The sequence below is a fragment of the Colobus angolensis genome, unplaced genomic scaffold, assembly GCF_000951035.1.
Source record: "Colobus angolensis palliatus isolate OR3802 unplaced genomic scaffold, Cang.pa_1.0 Scaffold115, whole genome shotgun sequence".
Taxonomy (NCBI): Eukaryota; Metazoa; Chordata; class Mammalia; order Primates; family Cercopithecidae; genus Colobus; species Colobus angolensis.
Genome location: NW_012112586.1, coordinates 4798906 through 4816172, shown reverse-complemented (window position 1 = coordinate 4816172; position 17267 = coordinate 4798906). Strand labels below are relative to the sequence as shown.

The 17267-nt window shown below is 47.0% G+C and overlaps 1 protein-coding gene across 1 annotated transcript in view; it reads left to right on the top strand.

Annotated features, from left to right (window-relative positions):
* The window catches only part of TMEM132C (transmembrane protein 132C), a 321687-nt gene that overhangs the window by 183639 nt on the left and 120781 nt on the right, over window positions 1–17267 (top strand). The window contains exon 3 of the mRNA XM_011961262.1: window positions 16409–16592. Coding sequence (XP_011816652.1) covers window positions 16409–16592 — 184 coding nt within the window. The remainder of the gene's footprint in view (window positions 1–16408; window positions 16593–17267) is intronic.

Sequence of the window (17267 nt, the reverse complement as noted above, 5' to 3'; positions counted from 1 at the left end):
TAATAATATTATTAATAAAGACATTACCCAGTCTTGGGTAATGTCTTTATTAATACAAACTCAAAGAGACCCCTAAATACAAAGGGAAGTGCTGCAGTGAGAACTGGATGCCTTTCTGAAGTGGAGCGGACCCATGCCTGCATGGGAAACACCTTTGCAGCTGGGCGGAACAGGGGGAGTGCAGGGACAAGAGCAGAGCAGCCCCAAGACTTACCGCCTTCCAGCGTACTCTGGTCAGTCTCCTCACGTGTCTTTAGCCAAACTGATGGGGCACTGATTGCAGGTATGAGGGAACTCCCTGTGGCGGTCTGGGGCCCCCCATGGACCACAGTGATTCGCTTCTGCACCTCTCCCACTGTGCCTGGCACAAATCTGGTGCCTGGCGAATGCTTGATGGATGGATGAATGGATGAAAGCGTTGGATGCTGAGTAGAGAAAGCCTTCTGTTTTCAATGTAAAAACTGTATCCCCTCTCGGGCCTTTTAGTCTTAGCAGTTAGTGCTACCGCAGAGACCCTCAATCCATCAATTACGAAAATTAACTGTAAATGATCCTTTTGCATAGTTAATTCAGCCTCTTCATTCTGTGTTTAGAAGCGCTCAGCAGGCATGAAATTCAATAGCAAGCTTTGGAGCAAATCCAGTTTCTGTCGTCTGTGATAGTTTGAAAATGCGAAGTTCTAGGAGTGGACCTTGGAGCGTGTCTTTCCTGGAAGGTCTCCAGTGAGCTCTGTGTCTTGCTTCTCTCTTGGAATGGGCTCAACCCTTCTGGAAAGGCTGATAGCTTCAAAGGATACGTCTGTCCTCTCCAGCTGCACAGAGAGGCCTACTCCCTTGAGTAAAAATGAATACCAACCTGACTTGTGGAAGGAAAGAAAAGTATGACTGTCAGGGCACGCGGCTCCTGGAGCAATCACCCAGTCATTCTTCACTCAGCAAACATTTGCTGTGCACTTTCTACGAGTCCGTGCTGTGATGTATCATGAAGCGATAACGGGGACTAGAATGGTGTCCTCGCTGTCATGGGGCTCATGCCAGAGAAAGGAGGAGGCAGATGGTGAACACCAAATGCATAGAAATGCATCCTGCACCGAGGCCATATACATAAAGTGGCCGAGTGAGTCCCGTGTGACCAGGGTGGATGTCGTGAATAAGTGAGCCATGGGGTGAATGCCAAGATGGGCCAGCCTTGGGAAAAGCACAGGCGGGGCACTGAGGTGGAGGGCGCTTGGCAGGTTTGAGTCGTCCTAAGGCAGAAGGACTTGGTAAGAGGGTAGGGAAGGGGATCAGTGCAGTGGCGGTGGAGGGACAGTTTATTATTAAGCTTGTAAGAAAGCAACTGCCTTTTAATGGAAATAACTTTTGTGCCAGCCTAGTGTCAGGATTTGGGAGGTAAAAGCATTACAGATCCTGAGGCCAGGCTCAGAATGGTAATTTGATAAACATTCTGTGGCTGAGTATGGTGCCCAAGTGCTTGCTCTGGGAGCAGAGTTTCCTGATATTCACAGTTTTCTTTTCTGTGATCCCAGCACTTTGGGAGGCTAAGGTGGGAGGACTGCTTGAGGCCAGGAAACAAGCCTGAGCAATATACTGAGACCCTGTCTCTACAAAACTTTAAAATTAAGAAAATTAGTTAGGTGTGGTGGCCAGCACCTGTAGTGGAAGCTACTCAGGAGGTAGGAGGATCACTTGAGCCCAGGAAATCGAGGCTGCAATGAGCCGCGATGGCACCACTGCACTCCAGCCCGGACAGAGCGAGACCCTGTCTCTTAAATAAGAAATAAAGGTTGCTAAACCATAATGCACTTCAGCTGACCACCGCATGAGTGTATTTCCAATCTACAAGCTCCAGCATGTAAAAACAATCTGTGCAACCCTGTTTCTTCACCAGGCATTGAACTTGGTGTCTCTCCCCATTCTATCTGGTGGCAGAAAACTTCATCTCACTCATTCCAGGTCTGATAAGCCATTTCAGGTTGAAACTCGATAGATTCAACCTCTCGAACTCTGCCTGATCTGCCCAAGATAGACCCAGGAGGGCAAGTTCATCACGGCACTGCGCTGTGTGGGAAATGTTAGGTCTTCAGGTATTCGCCCTCTTGTGGCTTCCTTCACAGGGGTTTGTAATTCCATCATTTAGCCTTGAAATTCACTGAGGCATCCATGTTTCTACCTGGTCTCCAAGTACATAGTCTGTGCCATCTTCACTGCTCCACCCATTCTTCCTGCAAGAAACTGAGGCCAGGTTCACACTTGCCTCAGTTCTTGCCTCAGCTAACTTCAGTGACCTACCCTGGAATTAAGCCAATGTCCCACTGATTTCCATACCATTCAGGGCTTTAGGGGCCTGGGGATTGGGGTGGCTTCTTCTGAGTTCCTCTCTGCCTGGGCATCCCAGGCTAATCCTGATCTACCTCTGCCATATGCTGCCAGCAAAGTGCAGAGGAGACTTTAGGATCACTCGGGAATGAGGAAGAGAACTCTAGAAATCAGAACCTTCATCTATTACTGCTTGACAAGGTGGCCCAAGGTTACTGGCTCCAAACAAATATTTGATGTTTCTCACAATAAGTCAGAGTTTTCTGGGTAGTTCCTCTGTTGGAGCTGTATCCATCTGATGCAGTCACTTGTGGCTGGGTTGGCCAGGCTTCTCCCCTCTCCATGGGATCCTGCATCTAGGGGTCTTCATGACACATTGGCTTCAGAGCAGTGCTCTGAGAGAGTGACAAAAGCAGCTAGAAGGCTCTCCAAGGCCCTGGAAATTTTGTATTGTCAGTTCTGCAGCCTTTCAGGGGCTGAAACAAATCACAGGGCGAGCCTAGATTCAGGCGAGTGAGGAGACAGATGCTCCTCTCGATGGACCGATGGACGGCAGGGCAGAGTCCGCTTGCAGAGGGGTGTGCATACTGAGGCAGGTGAGGAGACAGATGCTCCTCTCGATGGACCGATGGACGGCAGGGCAGAGTCCGCTTGCAGAGGGTGTGCATACTGAGGCGGGTGAGGAGATAGATGCTCCTCTTGATGGGCAGCACAGCAGAGTCCCCTTGCAGAGGGGTGTGCATACTGGGGTGGGTAGCATCTGAGACCATTTAATAACTTACCACAGCGTCTAACCAAATGAACAGATGCTGCTTTTAGCATTTTCAGTAGAGGGAATGAGAGCACAGGAAACTGGCTCAAAGTGAGGGCTGAGATCAGCCCTCCAAAGGACGTGCACACACTCGCGCCTCTCCCCTCCAACAGACCCTCTGTGCCTGTGTTTAGTCTGGCCAGGAGTGGATGCTGAGCGGACGGCTTGGTGAGTATTCTTCCCGAATATTTTCTTCACGTAGAGCCAGTCTACAGATTACTTTATATATTTACTTTTTTACTTAGGAGCCCTAAATGTTACATCTCTTTTCTTCCACTGTGCTGGCTTTTCTGAGGGCGGCAGCAGCCTCCTCACTAACTTCCAGGACTCGGGGCACAGGAAAGAAACTCAGTTCGTCACCAGTGAGGAAAGCTGCTTGGTTAACATTTCATAGCATCATATAAAACTGTGCAAACTAGAGTGTCTGCGAGAGCAGGAGGCAAATTGGAGGCCCTGAGAAACAAAGCTAGAATCGAAGAATTCTGTGTCCTTAAGGAAAGGACTCCAGCTGTAGTCAGGCCAGGGAAGAACCCCACTTGTGGTCGGGCCAGAGTGGAAGGCGGGTCATGTTAGCTGCTGTGGAATGGGGAAGTGCAGAGGGCAGAGGGTGTCAAGAGAGAATGTTGAAGGTGCGCGTTTTCCCTCCGTGTCCCTCTCCCTGGTAGAATTTGCCTCTCCCATCCAAAGCCTTTCCAGCAAGGAACTTGTATGAGTCAGGGTTCCCCAGAGACATAGAACCAATGGGGTGGGTGAGTCCATAGGTATAGATTTAGATAGACAGATTTATGGCTACATTGGATGGATGGATAGATATGATAGACTGGTTGATGAATAGATCGGATGGATTGATTTATTGAATGGATAGAATGATTCAATAAATCATTAATGATTAATTGATTGGTGGATAGATGGGATGAGTGGATGGATGGATAGATGGATGTGTGGATAGAGAGCTAGATGGATAGATTGATAGATGGACAATAGATGGATAGTTAGATGATACAAATGGATAGATCATACATGGATAGATAGATAAATAATGGCTAGATAGATAAATGATGGAGGGATGGATAGATAGATAATAGATAGATGATACAAATGGATAGATCATACATGGATAGATAGATAAATAATGGCTAGATAGATAAATGATGGAGGGATGGATAGATAGATAATAGATAGATGATACAAATGGATAGATAGATCATACAGGAATAGATAATAGATAAATGGCTAGATAGATAAATAATGGATAGAAGATAGATAATGGATGGATGGATAGATAATAAATGGATGGATAGGTAGATAATGAATAGATAGTAGATAGATGATAGATGGGTGGATGGATAATAGATGGATACATAGATAAATGATAGATAGATGATAGATAATGGCTGGATGCATGGATGCATAGATAATAAATAGATGCATAGATAGATAATAGATGGGTGGATAGATGGAAGGATGTATAGATAGATAAATAGATGGATATATAGATAATAGATGAATAAATGGATGATGAGTGGATAATACATAGATAGGTAGATGGATGGATGGATGAATAGATAGATGGAATATAGATAGATAGATAGATAGATAGATAAATAGATAGATAGATAATGAGGAGTTGGCTTATGCAATTATAGAGGCTGGCAAGTCCCGAACACTGCAGTTGTCAAGCTGGAGACTCAGGAGAGCCAGCAAAGGATTTCCATTCTGAAGGTGTAAAAACCAGGAAGACAATATCTCATTCTGAGTCCAAAGGCAGGGAAAAAGTTGCTGTCCCAGGCAATCAGACAGGAGGAATTCCCTCTTACTCTGGGTAGAGTCAGCCCTTTTGTTCTGTTCAGGTTTTCAGTTGACTGAATGACATTTACCCACATTGCCGGGGGCCAAGGGCTTCACTCAGCTGAGATGTTAAGTTCACCCAGAAACACCCTCACAGATACACCCAGAATAATGTTTGCCCAAATGTCTGGGCATCCCATGGCTCTGTCAAGGTAATGCATAACATTAACCATCACAGAGACCAAGTGGGACAGGAGGATGGGGGTGCATGACAGATCTGGTGTGACGGCCTTCGATGCCCTGTGACATCACGTCAAACCACCTCCTGAGGTGTCAGCTGGGGAGAGGGAAGTAGGAGAGGACAGTTTCATGCATGAGGCACCACTGGGTTTTCCCTCATTCCCCTTTCTATTGCTTCAGGTGTCTCATAAGGTCCTGGGCAGCAAGGTTGGTCTCCCACTGGAGAATTTACACTCATTGGAGAGCAAGATGTGAAAGGGTCATTGTCAGGTGCCTTGATCTTTTCAGGTCATTTGTGGGGGTCTTTAGAGCCTTCGTGCCCTCCAGTTCCATCTTATCTGAGAATCACTTTGAAAGATTCATTGTTTTTTGGCAGAACCCTCTGTCCAGCATGTTAATTGGATCTGAAGGGCTGGACTCAGTGCCCACTTTGGGCTGGCCTATGGCCCACCATTGCAGCATGGGGAAGCCCATTGTGATGCCTGTGGAGCATCGGGAGCCTGCTTGGGCCAGGGGCTACGTGAAGCCAAGACACCCGAATCTCTGAGGTCTTCTTGGCAGCGGCACTTCCTGAAGTGTGACCTAATTTAGCTCAAGCTTCAGCTGCTGGAGGATGACTACATGACACACTTCTGGTATGCGAGGCCCATGCAGGCCACCTGCTCTGCTTCAGGAAGTTGCATCCTGCGTGGAAAATAAAAACCATCAGGCTCTCAAGAGCACAACAGACCCCTCTCCAGTGTGGCCAGGGGTTCCCTGGAGCCATCCCCTGGGGCTTTCACACAGGAGGGGCCAGGAAGAACCAGAAGCTCCCACGGTCTCTCTCCTCTCTTAAGGGCTTCGTTTCATCTGTGGTTTTATTCCCCCTGCCTGTATTTCCCTCGCTGCCCAGCCTCCTTTCTTAATTGGATTTGCTTCAACATTTACGCAGTGGGAGATTTCCCATTTTTTAAAAATCCAAACTTCTGTTTTGTTCTTGGAAAACAGAATTTCTGGCAACAAGGGACCTAGATTTGCGCCTGGCTGTGGTGGGCTAGAACTGGGAAGCAGCTGCCCCTAAATGTGGCGGAGGGCCCCTAGTGTGTTACAGCCTCTGTCAAGGCCTGTGTGTGACAGTACAATCACCTGCTTTCCACCTGCCTGGCTTTCAAAGGCGCTTGAGTTTGTGGACCCTGCCACAGATGGACGCACCTCCCTGCCTGTCTCACCTCCACGCCAAGCGACTCATCAAAGGGGCACGTCTTGGTTCCAGGGGCCTCTCTTATATATTGACAAACTCTTCAGAGAGTGGATCTTTTCTAGAATTTTTAAAATTCATTTTATGAATATGAAGTCCTGTTATTGCTGGAGCTCACCAGTAAACAAAACAAGTTTTTAAAACCCTTTCACGTGGCTTACATTTTAGATAAGAGGAGCTGGAAGAAGTCAACAAATACGATGAATAAGGAAGATACAGGGCAGGTGGGAGGGTGAAGATGCTGTAGAAAAGGCCAGAAGTAGAAGAGGAGGCAGGAGGTGTAGGTGAGAGGGTGATATGGGGGGGCTCATGTGAGCGGAGACCTAAAGGAAGTTGAGGAAGCCTCCGGATGTGTGGCAGATGATTATTCCAGGCAGAAGAAGGAGCAAAGTGCAACATTCCTAAAGCAGGAATGTTCCTGAAGTGTTTGAAAGCTTTGAGGAGGTCAGTGGGGCTGGAGGAGAATGAGCAAGGGGAGGGGTGGGAGAGTCCCAGGGGTGAGGGTGGGTGGCACCAGTCAGGCTCAGCCTCACAAGCCCTGGAGAGGACTTTCGCTTCAGCCAAGTGAGACGGGGAAGCCCTTGCAGGTTTAGGCCACAGAAATCTCATGGCCCAAGTCACATTTCAGGAGAATTATTCTGGCTGCTGCACTGAGGAGAGATGTAGGGGTAGTGGGGGGTTAGGGCAGAAATGGGCATCCCAGTTAGGAGGCATTGAAATGACCCAGGTAAGAGATGATGGTTGCTTGGGCTGGAGCAGTCATAATGAAGGTGGTGGGAAGTGCTCAGGTTCGGGATGTGTTTTCAAGATAATCCTGATGAATTAGATGTGGGATGTGAAAGAAAGAATTCAAGAATGACTCCTGGTTGGCCGGGCGCGGTGGCTCAAGCCTGTAGTCCCAGCACTTTGGGAGGCCGAGATGGGTGGATCACGAGGTCGGGAGATCAAGACCATCCTGGCTAACCCGGTGAAACCCCGTCTCTACTAAAAAATACAAAAAACTAGCCGGGCGAGGTGGCGGGCGCCTGTAGTCCCAGCTACTCGGAGGCTGAGGCAGGAGAATGGCGTAAACCTGGGAGGCGGAGCTTGCAGTGAGCTGAGATCCGGCCACTGCACTCCAGCCTGGGTGACAGAGGGAGACTCTGTCTCAAGAAAAAAAAAAAAAAAAGAATGACTCCTGGCAATTTTAGCTGCATCTACTCCTCACACAATGACTGATGTCATAGTAACAGCTACTACCATTTGTGGAGCATCACCTATGTGCCTGACTTCTTGGGCATGTTAGGTATGTGCATTTATCTCTCTAAGTATGCATAGCACCCTGCAAGGCCAGACTGTGTATCCCATCTCACAGATGAGTAAACTGAGGTTTTGAAAGCACGAATCACAGGAGTAATGTCTCAAGGCTAGTAAATAGTTAAGTGTGGGATTCATACCCAGGGCATTGACTCCAAAGCTTGTGGTCACACCCTCCTAGCATGCTGCAGCAAGGAAAATAAATAACAGGGCCAGGTCTAGCCAAATTTAGGGGAAGGAAGGGATGCTAAATGTGATTCTGGAAAGGTAAATTAGATCCGGACCTGGGGAGCTTAGATAAAGTCTCGTTGCTCACCTGGTACCTTCAGCAAACCTTAGGACACATGGCCTTAGAAAGATAAATGCATTGAAGTGTTTCTGGGTTATTAAACAGGAGAAATAATTGTAGCAATGCTAAGAGCTTCCACTTGGTGGGTAGTCGCTACCATATGCATTAAGCTCTACATGTGTGCTATGCCATTTATCCTTGCAATAAACAGCCTCACAAGGGTTGGCTTACTACAGGTCAAAAACTGATTATTCTCGAGGCAAAGTTAAAGGCTCTTAAACATCCCTGCATATTAGAATCACCTGGGATCTCTTAAGACTCCCAGCAGCCAGGACCCACTTCAGACCAAGGAAAGCCAGATCTCTGAGATGGGACCCAGGCATGAGAATTATCTGTGTGTCACCATGGTTGAGAACTAATGGGTTAAGTAATTTGCCCAAGATTACCCCTCTACTAAATAGTGAAGTCAGAATTCAAACCCAAATGTGTTCATTTAAGAACCCAGAGTTGTAAGATCTACCCAACCGTATCTGTGCATAGAAATTAGGAAATAAAAGAAAAAAATGAGACTGAAAACTTGTTAATCACAGAGAGAAAACACTTCTGTGTACAGCAGTAATTCTCAACATTGACAACACATTAAAATCACTTAAGTTTTTAAAATACTAATGTCTGAGTGTCACCTCTCAAGATTCTGATTCTGTTAGTGTAGGGTAGACACAGCTATTGATTGTTTTGCTTTTAATTTCCCCAGGTAATTATAATAGTCAGCCAGGATGGAGAGCCCCTGCTTTAGAGGATGGAGAGACTCAGGTTTCTTCCATAAGGATTGCAATTCTTTTAAGCAGTTTCACTGCATCAATATGATTTGCAATACTCTCTCTTTTTTCACCTTTTCATGCATTATCTGCTTCTGTAAATTTTTAGACTTTGGAGAATGGAGTAGAGAGAAGTGAAATGTGAAATGTGGCTTGTTTGGGTTTTTTTGTTTTTTTTGTTTGTTTGTTTGTTTGTTTTTGAGACAAGGTCTCACTCTGTCACCCAGGCTGCAGTGCAGTTGCCAGATCTCACCTCACTGCAACACTGTAACATCCACCTCCCTGCAACACGGTAACCTCTGCCTCCCTGCAACACTGCAACCCCCACCTCCCTACAACACTATAACTTCTACCTCCCTGCAACAGCATAACCTCTGCCTCCCTGCAACACTGTAATCCCTCCCTCCCTGCAACACTGTAACCTCCGCCTCCCTGCAACACTGTAACCGCTGCCTCCCTGCAACAGTGTAACCCCTGCCTCCCTGCAACAGTGTAACCCCTGCCTCCCTGCAACACTGTAACCCCTGCCTTTCTGCAACACTCTAACTTCCACCTCCCTGCAACAATGTAACCTCCACCTCCCTGCAACACTGTAACCCCTGCCTCCCTGCAACACTGTAACCCCTGCCTCCCTGCAACACTGTAACCTGCACCTCCCTGCAACACTGTAACCTCTGCCTCCCTGCAACACTATAACTTCCACCTCCCTGCAACACTGTAACCTCTGCCTCCCTGCAACACTGTAACTCCCACCTCCCTGCAACACTGTAACCCCTGCCTCCCTGCAACACTATAACCTCCACCTCCCTGCAACACTATAACCTTCACCTCCTCAGGCTCAAGGGATCCTCCCACCTCAGCCTCCCAAGTAGCTGGCACTACAGACTGCACCACCATCCTGACTAATTTTTAGTTTTTATTTTTGTTTTACCCCTTTGTTTGTGGATACAGGGTTTTGCCATATTGCCCAGGCTGGTCTCAAACTCCTGAGCTCAGGTCATCCACCTGCCTTGGCCTCACAAAGTGCTGGGATTACAGGCACGAGCCACCCTGCACAGCCTGTTTGGCTTTTCAAATTTGAACTCATAATGCAGTTCAAAGGTGCTTGGAAATGGGGTGACCTTCGTGCACTCTGCTCCTTCCTGCTACCTGTCTCTGTTATCCCACACCCTGAACTAGGTACAGAGACCTTGGATGAAGGAGGGACTCCCTCTATAACAGGCCAGATTCTTTCTCATTCCTCTGGCATATTGCATCTGGGTGTGTTAGCTTAGCTCAGCCAATCAGGGCTCCTTACTCAGACCTTTGAATGAGGGATCCTTAAGGCAAAGACTCAAGAACAGGAGAAAGTTTTTGACATCAGCAGCACTGTCCACTCTAGAACTGGCATCTGAGGTTCTAGCTTTGTAGGCTTCCTTTTCTCCCACCTAGGCCCCATGCCTATTTTTCCAGTCTGCCTGGTAATTCTGAGGCATTTGTTCCATTCTCTTTTCCTTGTCAATCAATGCAGGGTGTTTTCTATTGCTTGCAACTCACACCACCAAGGGACGTGCCTCTGCACCATGTAGAGATCCCAGAAAGCCCTCAGGTGTGAGTGCTGACATTAGAGTCAATGGGACTTTCTAAGAAAGCCCTTCCCAGTGAGGAAGCAAGTGTCCTTGCCTTCATGAAATACTCATGAGGTGGAATGAATAAAGCAAAGCCTGGATCAAGTGATTCTCTTCTCCTGAAGCGGCTTCCCTATGAGAAGGTTGATTTTCTTTATTTGGTTGGTCTCTTTTCTTTCTGCGGGCACTAAGCTGTCAACCAACTTTGGAGCTGAAATCCCTGACTCCCTATAGTAGGGAGGTAAAGCCCTTTTGGCTTTTAACACATCCCCAGACTCAATTTTCTTACCAAATAGAGTCTGACGGCTAAGAGGTTTGGTAAATTAGGTTTCCAGTGCTCCAAACTTTATTGTGACTGCTGGGAGAATTTATCTGCTTTTGAGTAAGAGCTTTTTAAACCAATTTTGAAAATTTAGTTCAAGAGTTACCGCAAGAAATCTACACTATTGATTTAGCAGGTGATAGTTCTTGGGTGCTCTCTGGAGTCACTTAAGTGTTTAAATTCCTCTCTTTATTACTCCAACAACATCACAAGCCCCATATGAGCTGATGTGAAAGACTCTTGCTCCCTTCAAGGCAAAGCTTAGCAAATATTTCAGTCTGATTAGAGTCAGTGGAAAGGCACTGACTGCAGAAGACTTGAAAGAAGAAAAGATTTCTTATTTTTTTTTAGTCTCTATCTGCCAGCACAATGTGCATTATGGCATTGTGTGCACAGAGGCAGGCACTCAGGAAGTGCACTGTATACACATCTTAGTGAGTCTCAGTTCACAGTGAGTGGTTGAGAGCCTGCCCCTCCACTGTGGTTCGTTCTCAGGAAGCTCCTGGACCAGGCTTCAAGAGTGTCTGAATGGTGGCTTCAGGCAGCCAACCCTAACGCCACTGAGCCTGAACGCGATGTCAAGTCCTGCTAAACACAAGAAACAGCTTCCATTTATTGATGCTTGCTGGTGCCAAGTTCCGTTCTAAGTACTTTGACTTGTTCATTCATATCAACTCCAAAATGGGAAGGATTAACATCCCCATTTTGCAAATAGAGAAAATGAGGCAGAGTTGTTCAGTCATCCAGCCAGTACCCGGGGAAGCCAGGCTGTGAGTCAGGAAGTCTGTTTGAAGCCCATAGCATGCATCCTGACCCACATGTGCTCCCGTTAAAGGGCCATGGTTTTTCGTCTCGGTTCAAACTGCTAACTTTCTTCCTCTCTCCTTCCCTCTCCCACTTTTTTCCTTCCTCCCCTCCTCTCCTCTCTTCTTCATTTCATTTATTGTTCCATTTCTTCTTTTCTCTTTCATTATTTGAATGAAATGCTTGCTGGAGGCCTAATGTTGACAACACATCTGATTGGAGGTGCTCTCATTGCGACAGGACTGTGTCAGGGACAGGAGTGGGGTTAGGGACCATGCTCACTCCTGTCTCACCCCTTGGAGCACCAAGGATCCTGGGCACCACTGTTGGAGAATCACCACATTCATCATTTTTGGGAAGACATCTTCCATCTCAGGTCACAACATTTCTATAAAATGCTATTGCCAGAATATGTAGATACTGGAGGGACACCTTCTAAGACAGAGACAGGAAACTGAGAGTCAGCAGAGATGTTGTCTGAGCTGTGCTACAGCTAAAAAGTGAAGGTTCTTATAATGGAAAATCCAGAAATTTTAGAGGAAAAAAAAGCTTAGATTCCAGCTTCTCTAGGAAAATCTTCTGCTATCCAGTACCACTGGCCAGCCGTCCCCTAAGTCAGCAAGGACAGAGTGGAGACCTCCCTTAAAATGAACAGAGCGGAACCAGCAACACCAAATCGCCCAGTCACTCATCTCCACAAAAGTGTCAAGTTTCAAAGTAGGGTTGCATCTTCGTTAACTTAGATACATCATACTGTGCATTTTTTAGAGACAAAGAAGACAAGGGCTGTGTCGGGGTGGAGAAAGGGTAGAAAAGAATATGAAGGCACAAAAATAAAGAAATGAGGGCACTGGTTCTGTATCTTCCCAGAGGAATTCTTTGTCTTGTGTCAAAAGGTTGAATCCTGAGGCCTCCCGGTGGCTCATTCCTCTGTTGGATCAGTCTGGTCTGACCTTTGCTCTATCACACACATTCCCAGGGTCCCTATGGACACAGAGCTACCTCTTCTTCCTTTTGTCAGAGATCTCCAACTCCCTGAAAGACAGATGTCAGTGTTCTAACCAGGCCCCTGCCCCCAGCACACCAGGGAGCTTGCCCTCATGTCACCCTGATCTAGAATTCTGTGCAGCTGCCAGAAAGCTGGAGTTCTCATCCAGTTGTGAAACTTGTAAATTTTTTTGCCGTTCTGAAACCAAGATTAGGTTGAGTTGGCTCATAAGTGATGGGCATCTGAGTGGGGAGCTGCAGAATGTTTCAAACGGGATCCTGCTGAGTTGCCCCCTTCTATCTGTGGTTGAAGAGCAAGTTGATGCAAACACACTTTCTGGCTGCAGAGGTTCAAGAGTGTCTGCTCTGGCACTGGTGCAGAATGAGAACCTTAATCACCACCTCAGGGTTTGTACTGGGATTTGGAAAAAGGTACGTGTGGAACCTGGTCCAGTGCCTGGCACATAGTGAGTATATTGTCAACAGTCACGTGTTACTTTTATTCTTATGCCAACTACAACAAAACGTGTTACTTTTATTCTTATGCCAACTACAACAAAACACTTTCAGGAGGTCACCTCACTGCTCACAAAAATCACATAACAATGTGTTTCAAGCCAAAAGGAAAAATACCCCTTCTCTTTTCTCTTGTCCGTGACTTTGCCTTTCTTAATGCCGTTCATTAGCATAATGGCAGTGGAGGAGGCTGCCGCTGGAGCATGAGAAGTTGGGCTGGCTTCTTTTTCATGCCTCTTTCCTCCCTGCGCAATGGGAATGTCATTATTTCAATCTTCTAGATGGTGCCTCTGAGTCTCAGAGAGATGATGTGAGTGGTTGCAATGCTCACAGAACTTCGTAAGAGCGTGAAGAGAGGTGCAGGCTGAAAGCTCATTGCAACCTCTGTGGTGCTGTGCCAGTATAGGCATCCGTTTGGGACTGAAAGGGGATCTTTGGACATTTGGATGGTTGCCACATCCAATACTAAGGGAACTGAATTATTTTCTGAGTAGAGTCAGTCAAGTAGCCATGCAGCTCCTGGACAGCACCAGTACCGGTACCCAGTGGCAGATAAGGAGAATCAGGTCCAGGCATGCTTGCTAAGAAGATGAGATTAAACTCCCTGGAATGCAAAACTGTCTGCAGGCCTGCAGTGAGAGAGGTTGTCCTGGGTGTTGAGTTGTGCACGCTCAGACCCCTGTGGGCCTCAGCTGCTGGACCAAGAACACATCTCTTAGTTTGAAAACACTCTAGACTCAAGACACCTCTCCCTCATTTTTAAAGACCAGCAATTCATGCTTGAGATTTTCAGCCCCTAGCTTGATGGTCAAGACCTTTGATTTCTTTTCCCTTCCAGAGGAATCTCTAGCATCTCATAAATCATGATTCTCTGAGCCCTATTCCCGGCCCTGTGAACTTAAGGAAGATTCACGAGTCCCAGTGCTTTGTTTGGTGCAGTAACCTCCCCGTTACATCCCTCCACAGCCACTGAGCAGGACTGAGGGTGATGTGGTGGAGAGTTAGTGTTATGGCTGTCAATCAAGCCCTGAAGATTGAATGGTGCACTCGATATTAGTGCTCCAGCAAAGGAAAGTGTTTCACTGCTACTCTTCATGTTGGCACATGCTTGAGATGCAGTTTTTAAGCATATTTGTTGTTTCTTTCTTGATATGCTATGGAAAATCTCCTTTAATTCATCTGCAAACATGTAGCCTTCCAGGGGATGGCAGCCTGAGGTCTTGCTGACTGCTGACCCACTGCTTAGCGTCATCCTTAGCATATCAGCAGAGGGCGCTGGAGGCACCTCAGGCTGGATGCCAAGGCTCACCAGAACCCTGCCCCCTCTACAAACCCAGCGTGATGCCTGCCATGCCCTTCCTTCTTGTTTCCACCAATAGCGGTTCTATTGACTCAACAGCTCTACAAAACTTGGCCAACTTCCCCTTCTCTGACCTTCTCTAGCCAATACCAGCAAAAGTTTTCTGTAAGGATCTGGATAAGAAATATTTTAGGTTTTGCAGGCTCTACGTTGACTGATGCAATTACTCAACCATGTCCTTATGACGCGAGAGCAGCCATAGGAAAACGGAGACAAATAGGCAAGGCTGTGCACCAGTAAAATGTTACTCACGAAAATAGGCAGCTGGCTGCCTTTGGTTCACAGGACACAGTTTGCTGTCTCCTGCCCTAAGGAAACAAGCAAACAAACAAACAAAAAATTGTTGGAGCCTTGCAATGTCATATTTGACCACCAGCTGTCTTAGGCGAGGATCTGAAAAGAGCACTGGACTGGGAAACAGGAGATGCTACATTTTATGTTGACTCTGCACTAGCTAGCTATGTGGTTGTGGGCAAGCCATCTTTCCTTTATTGGCTTTAATTTTATCACCTAAAAAATGAAAAAGTTTGGACCAACAGTAGTTCCCAAAATACATATATTTCAAATGCATGGAATTGGTCAGAATTCTTAGTTGCAGACAAAGAGTCCCTTTAGCTAAGTTTTAGCCCCTCTAAGCAGAAGAGGTGTCATTAAAGGATACTAGGCAATTCACATAATCTCTAGGAGAACCACTGAATTGAATGTGTTTACTACACAGCCAGGGACAGGGCAGCCAGCGATAACACAGGCGAGAAAGGTCCAAGCTCTGCAGAGGAGTGTTGTGGTGGAAACACCACTGTCACCCCTTGGCATGATGATGTGAGGGCCTGGATGCCAGGGGCACCCCAGAGCTGCCCCGGGAGAACCAGGGCCACTGTGCTCACCAGAAAACCCAAACTCCCTTCCTGGCTTCCGCTCTAGAGCCCACTTCTTCCTCTACGTCCCAAATGAGTGGGTCTGACTGGAGCAAACTCTGCTTCAATCCTGCATCTAACAGCAAGGGGGTCTGAGAATGTAGTTTAGGCCTCTCAGCCCCTTTAGCAGAGGAGGACAAGCAGAGGGGGTTGAAGGTGCTATTGAGTGAGTGGCCTACACCAGCGGTCCCCAAACTTTGTGGCACCAGAGACCAGTTTCATGGAAGACAATTTTTCCACAGATGGGGGTGGTGGGGGAAGGATGGTTTGGGGATGATTCAAATACATTACATTTATTGTGCACTTTATTTCTATTATTATTACATTATAATAATAATGAATATTGAATAATAATGAACTAATGATGTAAATCACCATCATGTAGAGTCAGTGGGAGCCCTGAGTTTGTTTTCTTGCAACTAGACTGCCCCATCTGGGGGTGATGGAGACAGTGACAGGTCATCAGGCATTAGATTTTCATAAGGAGCGCACAACCTAGATCGCTCACATGTGCAATTCACAATACAGTTCACGCTCCTATGAGAATCTAATGCTGCCACTGATCTGACAGGAGGTGGAGCTCAGGTGATAACACGAGCTATGGTGAATGGCCGTAAATAGAGGTGAAGCTTCCCTTGCTTACCCACCACTCACCTCCTGCTGTGCAGCCCTATTCCTTAACAGGCCATGGACTGGTACCAATTCATGGCTTAGGGGTTGGGACCCCAGCCTAGAGCATCTGCCACACCTGCAGGACCGAACAGAGGCCATTCAGGTGCATACTGCAAGTGTGAAATAAACTGGGTTAGCTCGTCATCTTCAGAGCTGGTAATCATCATTCCAAAGCCTCATCAACACAGACACAGGTTATTGCTCATTGTTGAATATTCTTGGCCCGTATCCTTAACGTGTGGGTGCTTCTCTGTCCCGGATGCCAGTCCTTACCTCGTTGGGGGTTCCATGCCCCAGGCACCGCCACCAAAACCCTAGAGCCATCCCTGAGAGGCACTTCTTTGTCTTTATCTTCTGGGTACAATTATGAGGAGAGAAGGGTCTTTTGAACAAAGTTGGCTTAAAGCCATTTTCTTTTCTGTCTTCCAGGAGCAGCAGTTTATTCAATGAGGTCGTGCAGATGAATTTTGAAATAGCCAGTTTCAGCAGCCTTTCGGGGACTCAGCCCATCACGTGGCAGGTGGAGTACCCGCGGAAGGGGACCACAGACATTGCCGTGTCCGAGATCTTTGTCAGTCAGAAGGACCTGGTGGGCATCGTTCCTCTGGCTATGGTGAGTCCTGAGTTACCCTGCGCACTCCTGCATTCAGCCACCTGATTGCATCCTGTGTCCTTCCTCTCTGTCATGGGATGTTTGCTGCAATGGTTTTGTGGAGTGTTTACTTTCAAAGTTTCTCATCTTCCCTCACTCTGGAAGTTGTTACTTTTCATTAGCCTAGCCTTACTCAACTTTAGTCATGAAGTTTAGTCCAGCAAGTCACAATCATTGCCGGAGGTGGAAGTGAGCACCTGTGATTTTGAGAAGCTCCCCAGGTAATTTCAGTGTGCAGCCAGGGTTGGAAACCCCTAAGCTAAAAGGATGGTCAGCTTTGCCATCTTTCTGCAAACTTAGCTCCTTCCTGCTCCCCACGCCAGGCTTGAGATAGACACCCCTTCATCTCCTCTTTCCTTAGGATGATGGAGCTCAGTCAGCATTGAACTCTCAGAGGCTGTCACTGGGCTGCAAGGTCAACCTGAAATGTAGAAAGTAGATGAGTGACATTGGGCTTGAGTAGTACAGCACCCCCTATCTGACTCACAATGTGGCCACTCTTAGATTACTATTAGTAGTGTACACTGATGAGAACGTGTAAGCAAACATGCTACTTGTGTGAGTCATGTTACGAGAAATGGATTAATCAGGATTATGAGAAATGGATTATTCAGGATTCTTTGAGTTATAAAGGCT